Genomic DNA, 16,866 nt, shown 5'->3' on the forward strand with positions numbered 1-16,866 from the left:
GATAGCGGTGCCAGCAGTCTTTTAGAATTTGAAACGACACTTTCAGTTTATCCTTTTTCCACCTGCGTTCTGCTCGGTGACATTCCCTCTTAACAGCACGAGTGTGGTCATTAAACCAAGGCTCGGGTTTGACCTTAGACTGCCTGGTTTTTAATGGAGCCACAGAGTTCATGATGGTTTGACAACTAGAGTGAAACCAGCAATGTAGCTCTTCTGCTTCAAAGGCATCAGAAGGAGCACAGAGCTGATTGAAGGCAGCAGAAAACCGTACGGCAGTGGAAGGGTTAATAACCCGGCACCGCCGGGTCATAGCGCCAGATTAAACTGCAGTAAATGAAAAACCAACATTAAATAACACAGGCATATGATCTGAGAGTACAAAATCAGAGATCTCCAGATTAGTGATAGGCAAACCAAATGAAAGAACAAGGTCTAATGTGTGTCCGTGTTCATGTGTAGGGCCGGACACGGACTGCACCAGGTTAAAAGAGTCAATGAGGTTTAGGAAGTCCTTTACCAATGGTTTATCTGGACAAGACACATGTATATTAAAATCCCCAATAATAAGAACATGATCATATTTGGGCATTATGTCAGCTAAAAAAAATCAGAGAAGTCATTTATAAAGTCCTTATTGTATTTCGGGGGACGATAAATGACAGCGCAAAAAAACGGATTTGTGCGACCCACCTCAAACGAGGAAAGTTCAAAACTTGAAAAGGAGGGTTGTAAAAAGCATTGCTTACATTTATACTCCTTTTTATAAATAGTCGCTATACCTCCACCTCTGCCTGATGTCCGTGGCGAGTTAAAATAGCAACAATCCACAGGTAAAAGATCAGATAAAACACTGGTCTCACCTGCGCTCACCCATGTCTCAGTCACACACAGAAAATCTAGATCACACGAGTTGAAAAAATCCCGGAGAACAAACGTTTTGTTCAAGATCGATCTTGCGTTCACTAGGCCAAACCTGACAGGAGTTTGAGACGAAGCAGGTGCATGAGCAACCCGACGCAGCGGCCTCAAGCTTTGATGTTCACGGCGGAGGTTTAGCCGAGGGAGGCACGGGCAGCGAGGCCGAAGAGCGTCACCAAAGCCGACCACGGGTACCAGGCAGGCATCCACCGGATCCAGGAAACGCCAAGACATAAACAATCCCGGGGACAATTTGTACTCTGGCCGTGAAACAGCAGGAACATTTCTTAGGGAAACCTTTAGCTTCACCAGCCATCCACTTCGTTTACCCCGGCGGCGGCGCCGCTTTCGCCGGGAGACCAACGTGGGACCCCGATAGAGGTAATCCGGGATATCCAATAAAACTGGGGGCACAGTTTGCCGCCCCCCAGCTCCAAAAGCCACAGCATTTTGGACCAAAGGTTGGAGGTCCAATAAAACACAAATCAAAACTAAAATAAACAAAAACAAACTTCGAAGCGACAGACGAGCAGCCACACACACCGGCGCCATCTCCCCTTTTGGTCTCCATATATACAAACTGTGCACAAACTGTTACTTCTTTGTAAGTTCTATGATTTCTAAAATTTATTTTGTATCGCACAGGATTTAGAAAAAAGATTTAGAAAAATGGTAAATATTTTTTAACTTCTATAATATTTGTTTTTTAAGGTTAAAATATATAATTGAAGTCAAAGGTTTACATACACCCTTGCAGAATCTGCAAAATGTGAATTATTTGACCAAAAGAAGAGGGATCATACAAAATGCATGTTATTTTTTATTTAGTACTGACCTGAATAAAATACATTTACATATAGTCCACAAGAGAAAATAATTCAAACGTTTACATACACTTGATTCTTAATACTGTGTTGTTACCTAATTAATCCACAGCTGTTGTTTTTTTTTGTTTAGTGATAGTTGTTCATTAGTCCCCTGTTTGTCCTGAACAGTTAATCTGCCTGCTGTTCTTCAGAAAAATACATCAGATCCACAAATTCTTTGTTTTTGTTTTTTTAGCATTTTTGTGTATTTGAACCTTTTCCAACAGTGACTGTATAATTTTGAGATCCATCTTTTCACACTGAGAACAACTGAGGCACTCACATGCAACTATTACAGAAAGTTCAAACGCTCACTGATGCTTCTGAAGGAAACACCATGCATTAAGAGCCAGGGGGTGAAATATCAGGGTAAATTGAACTTATTTTGTTTTCTGGGAAACATGCAAGTATCTTCTGTAGCTTCTAAAGAGCAGTACTAAATGGGAAAAAAAAGATATTTAGGCAAAATAAGAAAAATGTACACATCTTCATTCTGTTCAAAAGTTTACACCCCCAGTTCCTAATGCATTGTTTTTCCTTCTAAAGCAGAGGTGCTCAACCCTGTTCCTGGAGATCTAGTTTCCTGCAGAGTTCAGCTCCAACCCTGATCAAACACACCTGAACCAACTAATTAGGGTCTGAAGGAGCTCTTGATAATTACAGACATGTGTGTTTGATCAGGGTTGGAACTAAACTCTGCAGGAAGGTAGATCTCCAGGAACAGGGTTGGGGTTGGGCACCCCTGTTCTGAAGCATCAATGAACATTCAAACCATCTGTAATAGATGTGTATGAGTCCCTCAGTTGTCCTCAATGTGAAAAGATGGATCAAAATCATACATTCATTGTTGGAAAGGGTTTAAAAACACAAAAATGCTGAAAAACAGTATTAAGAATCAAGTGTATGTAAACTTTGGACAGGGTAATTTTTTTTTAATTCAGCTATTATTTTCTCTTGTGGACTATATGTAAATGTTTTTTTTTTTTGTGAAATATCTTATTCAGGTCAGTACTAAATAAAAAATAACATGCATTTTGTATGATCCCTCTTATTTTAGTAAAATAATTTACATTTTGCAGATTCTGCTAGGTATGTGTAAACTTTTGACTTAAACTGTAGTTTTATAATATAGTATCATAATATATCTTTTTTCTCTACTTTTTCTGCATTTACATCAGAAGGTTTCTGATTTTCAATGAGATGTTAATATACATTTTAATGGCATTTAAAATGTAAAAATACATGTGTAACAGCCATTTTATGTTGCCTTGGAACTGAACTATAGTTTGTAATGTAAGCTAAAGGGGACATATACATTAAACCTCTTTTATTTACCAAAATATACTTTCAGTTAATTAATGTGTAATGATACAAATGTTATATTAAAAAAAGGAAATGTCATACTTTACATTGACACACGTTAACTGATTTTATAGCTTTTTTGTAGCATTGGTCTAATATTGAACTGAAAAATGCCATGATAACACCATAGTATTCTTTCTTCTAGTACTATTCATAATTACATGCATTTGCATAATGGGACAATTTGCATATATTCAAATGTATGAATGAAGTGAAAATTAAATTGTATCTGCCTTTTGTCTGTTCTTTTTAATGGTAGAATTCCAGTTGTGCTTTTAGTAGAGGTCTTTTTATATAACAGTTGAGTCAAGTAGCTCATTCTATCCCTTACAAAAAGGGTGTTTCTGCCAAAAACACTATAGTAACTATCCACCTTTTTCTTCAACTTAGAAATAAGCCTATGGGTGAGACTTCCGGTTTATTATCCGCTATAGAGGGTTTGCACTTATGTAACGATTTTGCAGTTATCCGCATACTGCGGCCATACTTAAATGTAAACAACAGCATGGATTGCACGGTTAATGTACTACTGAATACATTGTTCTGCTAATTTATGCTATCTAAACCATGGAAAAAAAACATGTGGAAGTTAAATGATATAGAGCATTTTAATAAGCAGGAAAGGGCTAAAGTTAATAGGTGGTAAAAATACACACAAGCAGTATTAATTAAGATATTATTTTAATATCGCACCTACCTGGCTGGAAATGATTAGAACAAACACGAATGTTGTCAAGATTCTTGCCCTGGAAATCCTGGTTCAGTTTGGCCAACCACAAATGCCTTTTGTTCCTCAGAGACAGTGTTTTGCACTCTTCTCCTTGATTTGTTAGAACTTTTGGCAGTCTATAGTACTCCAAATATTTTTCCTGGTCTGACCGAATAGTACAGCCCAAAACATGACAATAATTGATCATTTTCAGCAGCAATAATCAGGGAAATATGCAAGTTTCATTCGGTTCCGTGGCATTGTTTATGCTCCGTGCTGCCAATATGGCCGATCAATGACGCGGTGTGAAATGATAAATGATAAATCAGTTTGCACTACAAATAAGTGTGTTCATAATTAAGATAATACATTAAAATAACATAGTAAGAAACACCAATTTGCAATATCAAGCTGCAAAACAAGCTGTTTTGTACAGTTAAAAATAGTTGGATGCGGATGAGACCGGAAGCCAGACCAATAATATTTACAAATGGCCACAATTTTTTATGGAAAAATAAGGTGGATATTAAAGGAGAAGTTCACTTTCAGAACAAAAATTTACAGATAATGTACTCATCCCCTTGTCATCCAAGATGTTCATGTCTTTCTTTCTTCAGTCGTAAGGAAATTATGTTTTTTGAGGAAAACATTTCAAGATTTCTCTCCATATAATGGACTTCTATGGTGCCCCCGAGTTTGAACTATCAAAATGCAGTTTAAAAGCAGCTTCAAAGGGCTCTAAACAATCCCAGCCCAGGAAGAAGTGTCTTATCTAGCAAAACAATCGCTTATTTTCTAAAAACATTTACAATTTATATACTTTTTAATCTCTACACAGAGTACACACAGAGCTAGACAAGACGAGCATTTGAGGTTAAAATGTATATAAATTGTAATTTTTTTTTTTTTTAGAAAATAACCGATCGTTTTGCTAAATAAGACCATTTTTTCCTCGGCTGTGATCGTTAAGAGCCCTTTGAAGCTGCATTTTGGAAGTTCAAACTCGGGGGCACCATAGAAGTCCATTATATGGAGAGAAATCCTGAAATGTTTTCCTCAAAAAACATAATTTCCTTACGACTGAAGAAAGAAAGACATGAACATCTTGGATGACAAAGGGATGAGTACATTATCTGTAAATTTTTGTTCTGAAAGTGAACTACTCCTTTTTTTTGAAGCACAGAATGTATGGTTACATCGTATTTTTTGTAATGAACATCTACAAGAGAACAGGTCAAGTGTAAAAGTAATAAAAAGTTATTAAAGTTATAATTAAAAACATACCGCCTCTGCTCCTTACCAATGTGGAGGTACACGTGTTGTATTGTTTAAAACAAGGTTGTACAATAACACCGTTGAACTTCATTCTTAAATACTATAAACTACAAACGCATAAACGTATCTCTGAGCTCGATTAACAAAGCCTGCGCATATTCTCTCTACAGGAATGTAGAATCGATTAGTTTGGGCTGGTATTCTGCGCGGGTGCTTCTGCACGCGGGTTGAGTGCTGTGCTACTATTCATTGCATTGTAGTTGTCGGCCTTTCTGACCAGAATTAGATTGCAAACTTCTGCGTTCCACAATTATAAACGGAGAAATGGCTGATTCACAGGATGACAAACTCTACAAAGCCGAATATGCGAAAAGTGGACGCGCCTCTTGCAAGAAATGCAAGGAAAACATTGCTAAAGACTCGCTGAGAATGGCCATGATGGTGCAGGTGAGGATTCATGTGCAACTTTCAGGCTGTAATAGAATAGCATCTGTATTTTTGAAAATGCATTTGGTTTTGCATTAATGTTTTTGAACGCTAGGTCTAATCAGAGCAGTTGCATATACACGTATGGATGGTTTAAATGGTTCACAGTCATGGAATGAAAGAAATTAGCAGTGATTTCCTATGGTCATCAGTTTACGTGATGCTTTGGGCAACAATAGCAATAAACAAATGTTAAAATATGTTGTCTTTTTGCTTTCGGTTTTGTGGGAACAATAAAAACAAAGCTATGTTATTGCAATGCACGATAATGTAATGAAGCCTAGTATAAACAATGTGTCTAAAATGGCCAAATCATGTCCATTTTTCATTAGCATTTTTTTATTAAATGTTTATTACTCAATGTTTAAATTTGGTTGTTATAGACTACCATTATTAGCAAGCAGTAGTGCTGTAAAATAGATAAAATATTATTTAGACGTGATCTGTTTTACTGTAAATTCTCCATTGTTAAGCACCACAAATGACTGTTTTGCTGACTGCTTTGATGTTATGTATATTTGTTTTTTTGTTTTTTTTTGCAGGTATTTGCATTAATTGTTGCGTAGTATGTTTGTATATCTTGTATATTTCTTGTTTATTCATCCAGCACCTGTCTGTCTTCCACAGTCTCCCATGTTTGATGGCAAAGTGCCTCACTGGCACCATTTTTCCTGCTTTTGGCAATGTGCTGACGTACAGTCACCCACTGACATATCAGGGTTTACTGTCCTCCGCTGGGATGACCAGGAGAAAGTAAAGAAAGCCATCGAGACTGGAGGTGCTACTGGAGGTGAATATTCCTTTTGACCCAAGCACTGGTCTTGTTGAGTTTGCCATATGGGCTTCAAAGCAGTTAGGGTTAAGTCACTTAAGTCTTGGCATGATTCATTAATCCTCATTGCTTTGCAGGTAAAGGAGAGCAGAAGGGAGCAGCTAAAGGGGAAAAGACACTGAATGAGTTTGCAGTGGAGTACGCCAAATCCAACAGAAGCACCTGCAAGGGGTGTGATCAAAAAATCGAAAAGGTACACTATGTTTTGTTAAACAAATACTGCTTTTAAAACACAACAAGTTAGCATAAGTTAATCTGTTCTTCCCTGTTGGTGTTCAGGACCACATACGTGTGTCAAAGAAGACAGTGGACCCAGAGAAACCTCAGCTTGGCCTAATAGATCGCTGGTACCACACTGGCTGCTTTGTGAGCCGCCGTGAGGACCTATTGTTTAAGCCAGAGTACAGTGCCGCCCAGCTCAAAGGTTTCGCAGCTCTGCGAGATGAAGACAAGGAGGAGCTGAAGAAAAGACTTCCTGCAGTGAAGAATGAAGGGTAGGCTTTTGATTTGTTACTCAGGTGTCATGTTGACTTAAACTAAAGCTTTATGTAGGTTCACAAAGAATTTGAAATGCATATGTGACCCTGGACCACAAAACCAGTCTTAAGTCGCTGGGGTATGTTTGTAGCAATAGCCAAAAATACATTGCATGGGTCAAAATTATTGATTTTTCTTTTATGCCAAAAATCATTAGGAAATTAAGTAAAGATCATGTTCCATGAAGATTTTTTGTAAAATTCCTACTGTAAATGTATCAAAATGTAATTTTTGATTAGTAATATGCATTGTTAAGAACATGGGCGACATTTGACTCTTGAGTCAGGGGGGGCAAGAAAAAAAAATCAGATGTAAGCATTAAAACAGTGCCCTACGGTATTGCAGCACATCAAAGCAGTCAATTAAAGCGCTGCACTTCAGCCCGGGCCGATGGGCCCTGACTTTTTTTTACACCCCAGGGCTTCGGCTTCGGGCCGATTTTCACGTCATAGTTCAGACCCGGGCCGGCATCGGGCCTGTTTTAGGCTTCTCCTTATTTTCATAATTTAGACATCCATCAATTATGGTGAAGAAAAAAAATGCCGCGCTGGTGGAAACAACACGAAACTTCACTTTCACTTTCACTTTTGAGACCGACTCAGACACCGTTTAGTGTGCTTTAGCGCAGCTGAATCCGCGTTCAAGCGCACACAATAGGCTAAAACTCGCCCCAAGCATCGGCAAAAATAAATAACAATGAATGTGTCGAGGAAAGAGTAAGGACATAAATGAATTATTTATTAATTAATTTGTGTATTCTGAGTCAGTGTCGCAAAGATCCTGACTCGCAATCTCCTTTTTGGACGCGCCTTTAGAGAGAAATTCATCTTTACGGATTACATGAAAGAGTTTGTGCTTTTGATTTGTTTTATTTCGTTAAGTAATAATTTAAAGCTTTCTATAAATGTATTTATTATGTCTGTGAGGCATGCATTTCGCTTCATTTTGTTAAGCACTCCTGTTCAAGAACCAGACGGCAGAAAGCACATAATTTTTGTTTTCTTTATTTTATAAAAATGCTGTAACGTTTTTTTCGATGTAGTACTCGTACTTTGTGAGCAAAAATGACGGATAATTTTAAATTGCTTCCAATGAAAAAAATGCAAGTGATTGCGCTGGTGCCTCGATGTCCTGCAAGCTTTAGCTTCCACTTTCTGCACAAACTATGTGCTTTCTGCACATTTATCTGTAACATTTAAACTACCATTGTTTTATACTTGAACTGTTTTATATCTATAGATTTCATTTTAGGCAAGTCGTGATGATTTGAGAAGGCAAACTGATCAAACAGACTATGATCAGTCTTCCGCTGGGCGCTGTTCGGTAAATATATATATATTTAACGAATAAAAAATGCTCCAAGCGTTTTTCTAAATTAGCTAAATAAAAAACGAAACTAAATATAAACATTTTGCCATTACATACAAAACTGAACCAATATATAGCCGTCTATTGCTTCACCGTTATTTCGAGAATAAACCCAGTGTAAATATGCAAATGTCACTCCCAAAACATATCAGCTTGCATGTGCCGAAAAACGAAAGTTTCATACAAATTCTAAATGGATTATAGCCTGGAAAGTGCAAAGCACGCTCCCCTTATTATCACTAAAAGTTCATAGAGATCTCACAAAATTCCGTTATAATTAATAAAGCTCTCTAAACTACACAATTAATATTTTATTTACATCGCGTCTACACTCATAAGATGATTCACGAGCGCACAAAACGGCACTTAATAAAAACCGATCAGGCGCTTTCAGCAGTGAGTGAATTCTGACAAGTGTTTCTAATTGTTCGAAACAACAGATATGTCTGTGATTGGCTACATTGCTCAACGCTGCAAAAACACGTTGGATAGTTTGCCAGATCTTCAATTGCTTTGCTTTCGTTTGAGGGTTATATAGCACCGTCTAGTTCCCAAGTACAACCGAGCCTAAGCTTGGCTAAAGCAGTTGCAGCGGGGCTGTCGAGGATTCCATAGGGGGGGCAACTGCCCCCCCTTGCCCCCCCCTAATGTCGCCCATGGTTAAGAACATAATTTGGACAACTTTAAAGGTGATTTTCTCAGGATTTAGATTTTTTGCACCCTCAGATTCCAGATTTTCAAATAGATGTATCTCGGACAAATATTGTCCTGTCCTAACAAACCATACATCAATAGAAAGCTTATTTACTGAGCTTTCATATTATATATACATCTCAGTTTTGTAAAATTTAACCTTATGACTGGTTTTGTGGTCCAGGGTCACATATGTAAAATATATATTTGTGTAGTTTTTTTTTTTTTTTGAGGAAAAAAAAAACAGGAATGTTCTCCATATAGTAGACTTCTATGGTGCCTGCAAGTTTGAACATCCAAAATGCAGTTTAAATGCAGCTGCAAAGGTGTCTAAATCCCAGCTGAGGAAGAAGGGTCTTATCTGGTGAAACGATTGGTTAATTTCTAAAAATAAATTAAATTTATGTACTTTTTAACTTTTTAATGCTCATGCTTTAGGTTAGGGTATGTTGAAAAATGCCCATCTGATTTTCTTCTTCAACTTCGAAATCGTTCTACATTGCTGTTTTACCTTTTTTTGTAAAGGGAGTTTGACCCTCCATGTGCGTTCAGTTTGTAAACACTGGGTTGTTACTTCTGCAACAATGTAAGACGATTTTGAAGTTGGAGGAGAGAATGAGATGGGAGTTTTTTGACATGCCCTAAATGTATTGAACTGGAATGCACAGAGTTCACGCTAAGATAGACAAGATGAGAATTTGAGGTTAAAAAATATATAAATTGTAAAAAAATATTAGAAATTAACCGATTGTTTCGCTAGATAAGACCCTTCTTCCTCGGCTGGGATTGTTTAGAGCCCTTTGAAGCTGCATTCAAACTGCATTTTGGAAGTTCAAACTCTCACGCACCATTGAAGCTCACTATATAGAGAAAAATCCTGAAATGTTTGCCTCAGAAAACATAATTTCTTTATGACTAAAGAAAGAAAGACATAAACATCTTGGATGGCAAGGGGGTGAGTAAATTATCTGTACATTTTTGTTCTGGAAGTGAACAACTTCTTTCATTTACAGAAAAAAGAAGGTCAGGGAAAAATCTGTAGATGGAAACATTTCCGTACAATTTCTTTGTGCATTTTTCTTTTATCTACTTGTTACTTTGCACTTTTTGTTAAAAGATTTTTATTTACTATTTATTAAAGTTTTTAAGGTGATCTAAATATTCTTAAGAATTAAATGTTTGTTGTCATTTGAAAGTGTGTAGGACTTCTTGCATTATTATGCTGTTGTATTATGATTAGGGGTGGGGAAAAAAATCGATATTGCAATATATTGTTGTGCTCTCTGTCGCAATAAATAATCGATACACTAACGGCCAATATCGATATTTTATTACAACACAAAATGATTAATTTACCCGTCGTCAATGTCACTGTCACTACCCAATATCTACCATTCTGTTTGCGGGGGGCGCTGTTCGAGTAAATAGGGGTAAAGTGGCAGAAGCAGCGGCCAGTGAAGAACACAAGTTCTCTAACAACAGAGAAGAAGCGCAGAAAAAGAGAAGTGAGAAAAATGGCGGAAAATAACGAAAACAATAGGTTACTTGCGTAACCCCGGTTCTCTGATAGCATTAAGTGAGGTGTCTCACTATGGGATACGCCCCTTCCGCGTATTCCTCAGAAGCCCAATTCCATTACGCCAGCCCCAATTGGCTGGCAGAGATGACGTTGCGTCAGGGAGTGACTCCCCTCCCCTGGTATAAAAGGAGCGACACAACGTCATTACGACATTCAAAACAAGCACACCTCTTCCTCGCTTCGCACAGCAAGGAGGGTGATCTGGTGAGACACCTCACTTAATGCTATCAGAGAACCGGGGTTACGCAAGTAACCTATTGTTCTCTTTCAAGCATACGTTTCGGTGTCTCACTATGGGATATCCCAACTCCCGTATTGCCTGTCTCAAAGTCTCCTGCCAACCAAAATAAAATGTACCAGTAGGGCTGGTTAAATCTCATGATCCCACGCTCAAAACAGCATGTGCAAAACTTTGAGCCGTGACATCCAGTTTATAAAACCTTGCAAATGTGTGCGGTGATGACCAACTCGCCGCTTCACAAATATCCTGTATCGAGACCCCCTTAAAGAGAGCCCATGACGTTGACATGCCCCTGGTTGAGTGGGCACGTAAACCGGATGGAGGCGTGAGCCCCTTACCAGAATATGCAAGGGAAATTGCCTCAACTATCCAGTGTGACAAGCGCTGTTTAGTAATCGGCTTCCCTGTGCGCGGCTTTGCCCAAGACACAAACAGCTGATCACTCTCTCTGAACCCCTTAGTTCTTTCCGTGTACACACGTAAAGCACGCACCGGGCATAACGCATTCAACCTTTGCTGTTCTGCTGAAGCAAAGGGCGGTGGGCAAAAGGCTCTTAACTCAAGAGGAGTAATAGAATTGACCACTTTGGGCATAAATGCAGGGTTAGGTTTCAGAAGCACCCCTGCTTCCCCAGGCATAAATTGCATACACGCTGAATGCACAGAAAGAGCGTGAATTTCACTCACACGCTTTGCTGAAGCCAAGGCTAACAGCAATGCCGTCTTAAATGACAGTGTTTTAAAGTCTGTCTTGTCTAATGGCTCAAATGGAGCCACTGAAAGCGCATCAAGCACCAGAACCAGATCCCATGAAGGAGAAATCGGTTTGGAGACTGGTAAAGCACGACGCGCTCCTTTCATGAACCGGCATATTAACGGGTGCTGTCCAACCGTTTTGTTATCAAAACCTACATGGCAGGCAGATATAGCAGCCAGAAACACCTTAATGGTTGAAAAAGCTTTACCCTGGTCTATCAGATCCTGTAGGAAAGTTAGAACAACAGCCACCGAACATTGAAAGGGAATTACGTGTTTAGACGCACACCAACGCTCGAACACGCCCCATTTACATTCGTAAAGTGACTGAGTAGATAAAGCCCTAGAATTCTGTATAGTTCTGATGACTCTGTCCGGCAGACCAGTCGCGTTCATATTCAACCACTCACTGGCCAAGCCCACAGTGCCAAGCGTTCTGGATGAGGATGAAAGATCTCCCCCACGGCTCTGCGTACAGCATATGTATGATCTCCGCAATCCAATACTTCCCTGGCCATCGCGGAGCTATCAGTATCATTTTCAATCCCCTCTCCCTCACTCTGTAAAGGGCTGGGGATATTAACGCTATTGGTGGGAACGCGTAAAGGAGAGTGCGAGGCCACTCGTGCGCCAGCGCATCTATTCCCAAAGGCGCGCTCTGATCTTTCAGAGAGAAAAACAGAGGGCATTGAGCATTGTCCTGCGACGCGAACAGATCCACTGTCGCCCTGCCATATATGCTCCAGATCTGATCGGTCACTTGCTCGTTCAGTTTCCATTCCCCGTAAAGGGGATTTCCCCTGGACAGCAGATCTGCACCCAGGTTCATGATACCCTGTACGTGCGTCGCCCTCAATGACAGAAGATTGGTATTGCTCCACAAAATCAGTTTGCGTGCCAACATGTGTAAGGGGAGTGATCTGAGACCCCCCTGTCGGTTTATGTAAGCCACAACTGTAGTGTTGTCCGTTCTCACGAGGACATGACAACCTTTTAGAAAAGGGAGAAAATGCTTCAACGTCAGAAAAACGGCCAGCATTTCTAGGTAGTTTATGTGACAGTGGATCAGATGGTGACCCCATCTCCCGTTCACTGTCCTGCCCTCGTAAATGCCCCCCCATCCGGACAACGACGCGTCTGTCGTTATGACCTTTCTGGCCCGAACAACACCCATGGGTACCCCTTGCACCAGAAAGGACGGGCGCCGCCAATGATGCAGTGCCAGGACCGCCGCTGACGTCACTCTCACTCTCCTCCGGGAGTGCCGTAACGGATCCAGTCTCAGAGAGGCTACCCATCGTTGGAACTCTCTCATAAATAGTCTGCCTAAAGGAATGACTATGAGAGCTGAGGCCATCAGACCTAACAGTCTGAGGCATGTGCGAAAAGAAACATTGTTCTCTCTCCGAAACTCGGCCAGGCATTGCGTAAATTTTATTACTCTGTCCTCTGACAGTCTCGCTCTGAATGTCACTGAATCCAGTAACAGCCCCAGATACGTTATTGACTGTGTGGGGACCAACACACTCTTTTCTGTGTTTAATTTGAGTCCCAGTTTCTGCAGATGTTCTAGGAGCATTGCTGTGTGTTCTCTCGTTTTGTGTTCCGATTGGGCTGTCACCAGCCAATCGTCTATGTAGGTAGCGAGACGAACGCCCTTCTCCCTGAGCGGAGTTAGTGCCGCTTCTGTACATTTCACGAACACCCTCGGGCTGAGAGACAGGCCGAAGGGAAGAACTAGGTATTCGTATTTCACGCCAAGGAATGCAAACCTCAGAAATTTTCTGTGGGGTGGATATATTCCTATGTGAAAATACGCATCCTTCAGGTCGATTGAAGTAAACCAATCGCCTGGGCGCACTAATTTTAGAAGTGTAGAGTGGGTAAGCATTCTGAACTTGTACTTTCTTAGGTATTTGTTCAGTGCACGAAGATCTAATATGGGACGAAGTGCTCGAGACCCCTTCTTCGGGACTAGGAAGTATCTCGAGTAAAACCCACTGTGGCTTTCCTCGGGCGGAACTACCCTTATCGCCTTTTTGTTCAACAGGGAGGTGATCTCCTCCTGAAGGACATGTACCAAATTTTCCCGCACATGAGAATAAATTATTCCTTTGAATTGTGGGGGGAAAGTGGCGAACTGCAGTCTGTAACCGCACTGTACTGTTCTTAGTACCCACCGGGACTGTGTGCATTCTCGCCAATAGTTTATTTGCAGCGTTCTGGCGCCATCTTGTGGCCGAGTCGAACATGTGTTTGTGGTCTGTACTGCGCATGCGCGAACACTCAGCGCTTGGACAGAGTTCACTTGGCTCACCACCCTTGGAGGAGCGATGACTCCCCGTGGTGGTGTTATACTGTGTTCTGAAAATGTGTCTTTCAACATTTTTTGGGGCATTATGTTTTGCAACATTTGTTGGGGAAACAGTGAAAACTTTATTGAACTGTGAACGTGAAATGTGCTTGTGACTAGTGGTTTGGTGAGCACCACTGCTCCATCTCTCGTTCTCTTCACTGCTCTGCATCCCCTGTGCCAGTTTGGCGCTGGTTTCCCACAGAACATCTGTGAAATTCCGAACTTGCTGAACGCTGAACGCTGAACAACTGAGGGTCGGGCCGAACGGGGGGGCTGTGAGTCCCCTTCCCTCAGGAAGATCCCCTCAAACCGCCTTTTTCTTCCTCCTCACCATCTGGGAAGGATGAGGAGCTGGCTGGTCCGGCTGCGCCGGTGCGGGCGGATAATTTTTCCTGGGGCAGCGGGTTCTGCTCTGGTGCGCCGCTCTGACCTGCTGCATTCACACGCGGTCTCTGACGTCTAGGGAATGCGAAAGCTGGGGGGTGGGCGGCTGTGACCTGTGCAAAGGTCTGCCGAGGAGGTGGAGGTGGCGCAGTCTGCGTTTTCCTTGGCATGCAGAGCTGTAGAGCCTCATCATCTCTCTTTTTCTCCTCGCATCTCTTCTGCATCCGTGTCAGCGCTGAGCCAAAAATGCCTTCAGCGACGACCGGTGCATCTAGAATGGCCTCCTTTTCTCTATCTGAAAGATTGGCCAAATTAAGCCAGCGTCCCCTCTCTTGTATTACCATTGTGGCCATGGCTTTTCCCGCAGCCTGAACGGCACATCTCTGCAGACGGAGCGAGAGGTCTGTGACGACACAGATTTCCTCCCACTGTGCCTGACTTGGCATGTCAGATACCTCGTCCTGCAGCTCCGCTTGGTATGCGGTTAGCAGAGAAATCGCGTTCAGAGCCCGAGCAGAGAGAGCGACCGCTTTGTATGCACGCTCTGTCATGTTTGACTGAAAGCGGTCTGCCTTTGAAGGCAGTGTCGGGTTCGCAGCCGCGGTGCGCTTTGGGTGCAGGTGCGCGGCTACCAATGTCTCCATAGGGGGCATGCGAAGAAGGCCTGCCTTCTCCATCCCCTCCACGTCAAGGGCAGATCCCCCCTGCACAGGCATTTTGCTAGTGAAAGGATTGTCCTTCCAGGTGACAGAGAGCTCCTCCAGAAGCTCTGGAAAAATTGGAGGAGTTGCCTCGCTGCCCGTTTAGCTCTCGGCAGCCGCTTGCCCTCGTAGCGAGACTTTGCAGCCTCCGCTACTACGGTCGGCCACGGAATATTGAGTCTCTCCGCAGCGCGTTTGCACACGTCTTGCAGGTCAACACTAAGAAGCGGGGAGGATGGTGCCCCGCCCGCCTCCTCCGTGGATCCCGCCGTAACGAGGAGCGGTTGTGCAGATTGCATAGGGGGAAGGAAAGGGGAATCTTCGAAATCTTCCTCCTCCTCAGAGAGAGAAAAATCCGATTGCCCTTCCTCCTCAAATTCAAACGCGTCCTCCTCGTCCGTGCTAAGGACACCTGGCAGAGGGACGCATGCATCCAGCTGTTCGCCCCACGATAGAGCTGCCGTGGTGGGCAACTCCAAAGGAAGGGCTACCTGGGGGGCGGAAACCGGAGCGGGGCTAGCTGACATGAGGGGATCCTGGTCAGACAAGCTAGCTTGGCGTGCTAACCTGCGACGAAGGCTTTTCATAGTGAAACGAGCGCAATGCTCACAAGAGCCGGGACTTTCGACCGCCATTTGGGCATGTTTCAGCCCAAGACATGCAGAGCAGACCTGGTGTGTGTCTCTGCTCGAAATTTTATTCCCGCATGAGCAGAGCCGCGGATCTCCCTCGCTAGCTTGGGTAGTCTGCATCGCTGCAGCCATAGTTGCGGTACTAAATGACCCTAACAATGAGCTGGAGTGCCGATTGATGAGGGTGTAGGCGCAAGCGGCGTGGTGGCCAACAAGTCGTCTATTAGCAGCAGTACCAAGATACAACCAGCAACCAGTGTGGAGACTCGTTGATGGCTGTACAACCTGAGTAGACTTCTGGTGTGAAGCGAGAAGAGGTTTTGAATGTCGTAATGACGTTGTGTCGCTCCTTTTATACCAGGGGAGGGGAGTCACTCCCTGCGCAACGTCATCTCTGCCAGCCAATTGGGGCTGGCGTAATGGAATTGGGCTTCTGAGGAATACGCGGAAGGGGCGTATCCCATAGTGAGACACCGAAACGTATGCTTGAAAGAGAACCAACAAAGACGCACCCGCTAGTTGAGCATGCTGATCAGTTACGCCTGTTTCACACATACTCCGTCTGCAGTGTGTATGCGTTGAGTATTTTTTCCGCACCCATGTTAACGGATTAGAGCGTTCACACTGCACGCGGTTGCTGTCCGGCAAAAAAAAAGCTTGATTGTTTAAATGCTTGAAAGTTACAAAATGAATACATCTGTAAATATTACGATTGTAATTTTACAGTTGTACTTAAAAATAATATAATCATTTTATTTTAATACTCAAATGTTTTTATTTTACAGTGAAAATTACAATAGTATTCTTATTTTGTTCAATACTAAGTAAGATTAATAATCACAATTAAAATAAAAATGATTATTATTATTGTCATAACACAAACTGTGAACACAAATGTTTGGGCAAAATAGTTCAGCCCTATAAACAAGCACAGCATAGCTAGACACTTTCTTTTTTTAGTAAACATTTTTTTTCAGAAAATCCACAATTAGATTTTTTTTTTTCTCAAATCATGCAGGCCTAGTCTTAATTAAAAATATAGTATTTACTCTCTCAAATGAAAGAATGCTTCTTAGAAATATAAAGAAAAGCAGATACAAAATACAGGTCTGGTTTTACGCAATAAACCATCTTAGAATTATGTTTTCAGTCCCAGATTATTTCAGTCTTT

The 16,866-nt window shown here is 41.8% G+C and overlaps 1 protein-coding gene across 1 annotated transcript in view; it reads left to right on the forward strand.

The window, feature by feature from the left end:
- Nucleotides 1-5,357: 5,357 nt before the first annotated feature.
- parp1 (poly (ADP-ribose) polymerase 1) overlaps nt 5,358-16,866 on the forward strand; it is a 36,632-nt gene continuing 25,123 nt past the window's right edge. The window contains exons 1-4 of the mRNA XM_073853246.1: nt 5,358-5,577; nt 6,244-6,406; nt 6,526-6,641; nt 6,728-6,942. Coding sequence (XP_073709347.1) covers nt 5,455-5,577; nt 6,244-6,406; nt 6,526-6,641; nt 6,728-6,942 — 617 coding nt within the window. The 5' untranslated portion in view covers nt 5,358-5,454. The remainder of the gene's footprint in view (nt 5,578-6,243; nt 6,407-6,525; nt 6,642-6,727; nt 6,943-16,866) is intronic.

Source organism: Garra rufa, chromosome 13, assembly GCF_049309525.1.
Source record: "Garra rufa chromosome 13, GarRuf1.0, whole genome shotgun sequence".
In the NCBI taxonomy this organism is placed as follows: Eukaryota; Metazoa; Chordata; class Actinopteri; order Cypriniformes; family Cyprinidae; genus Garra; species Garra rufa.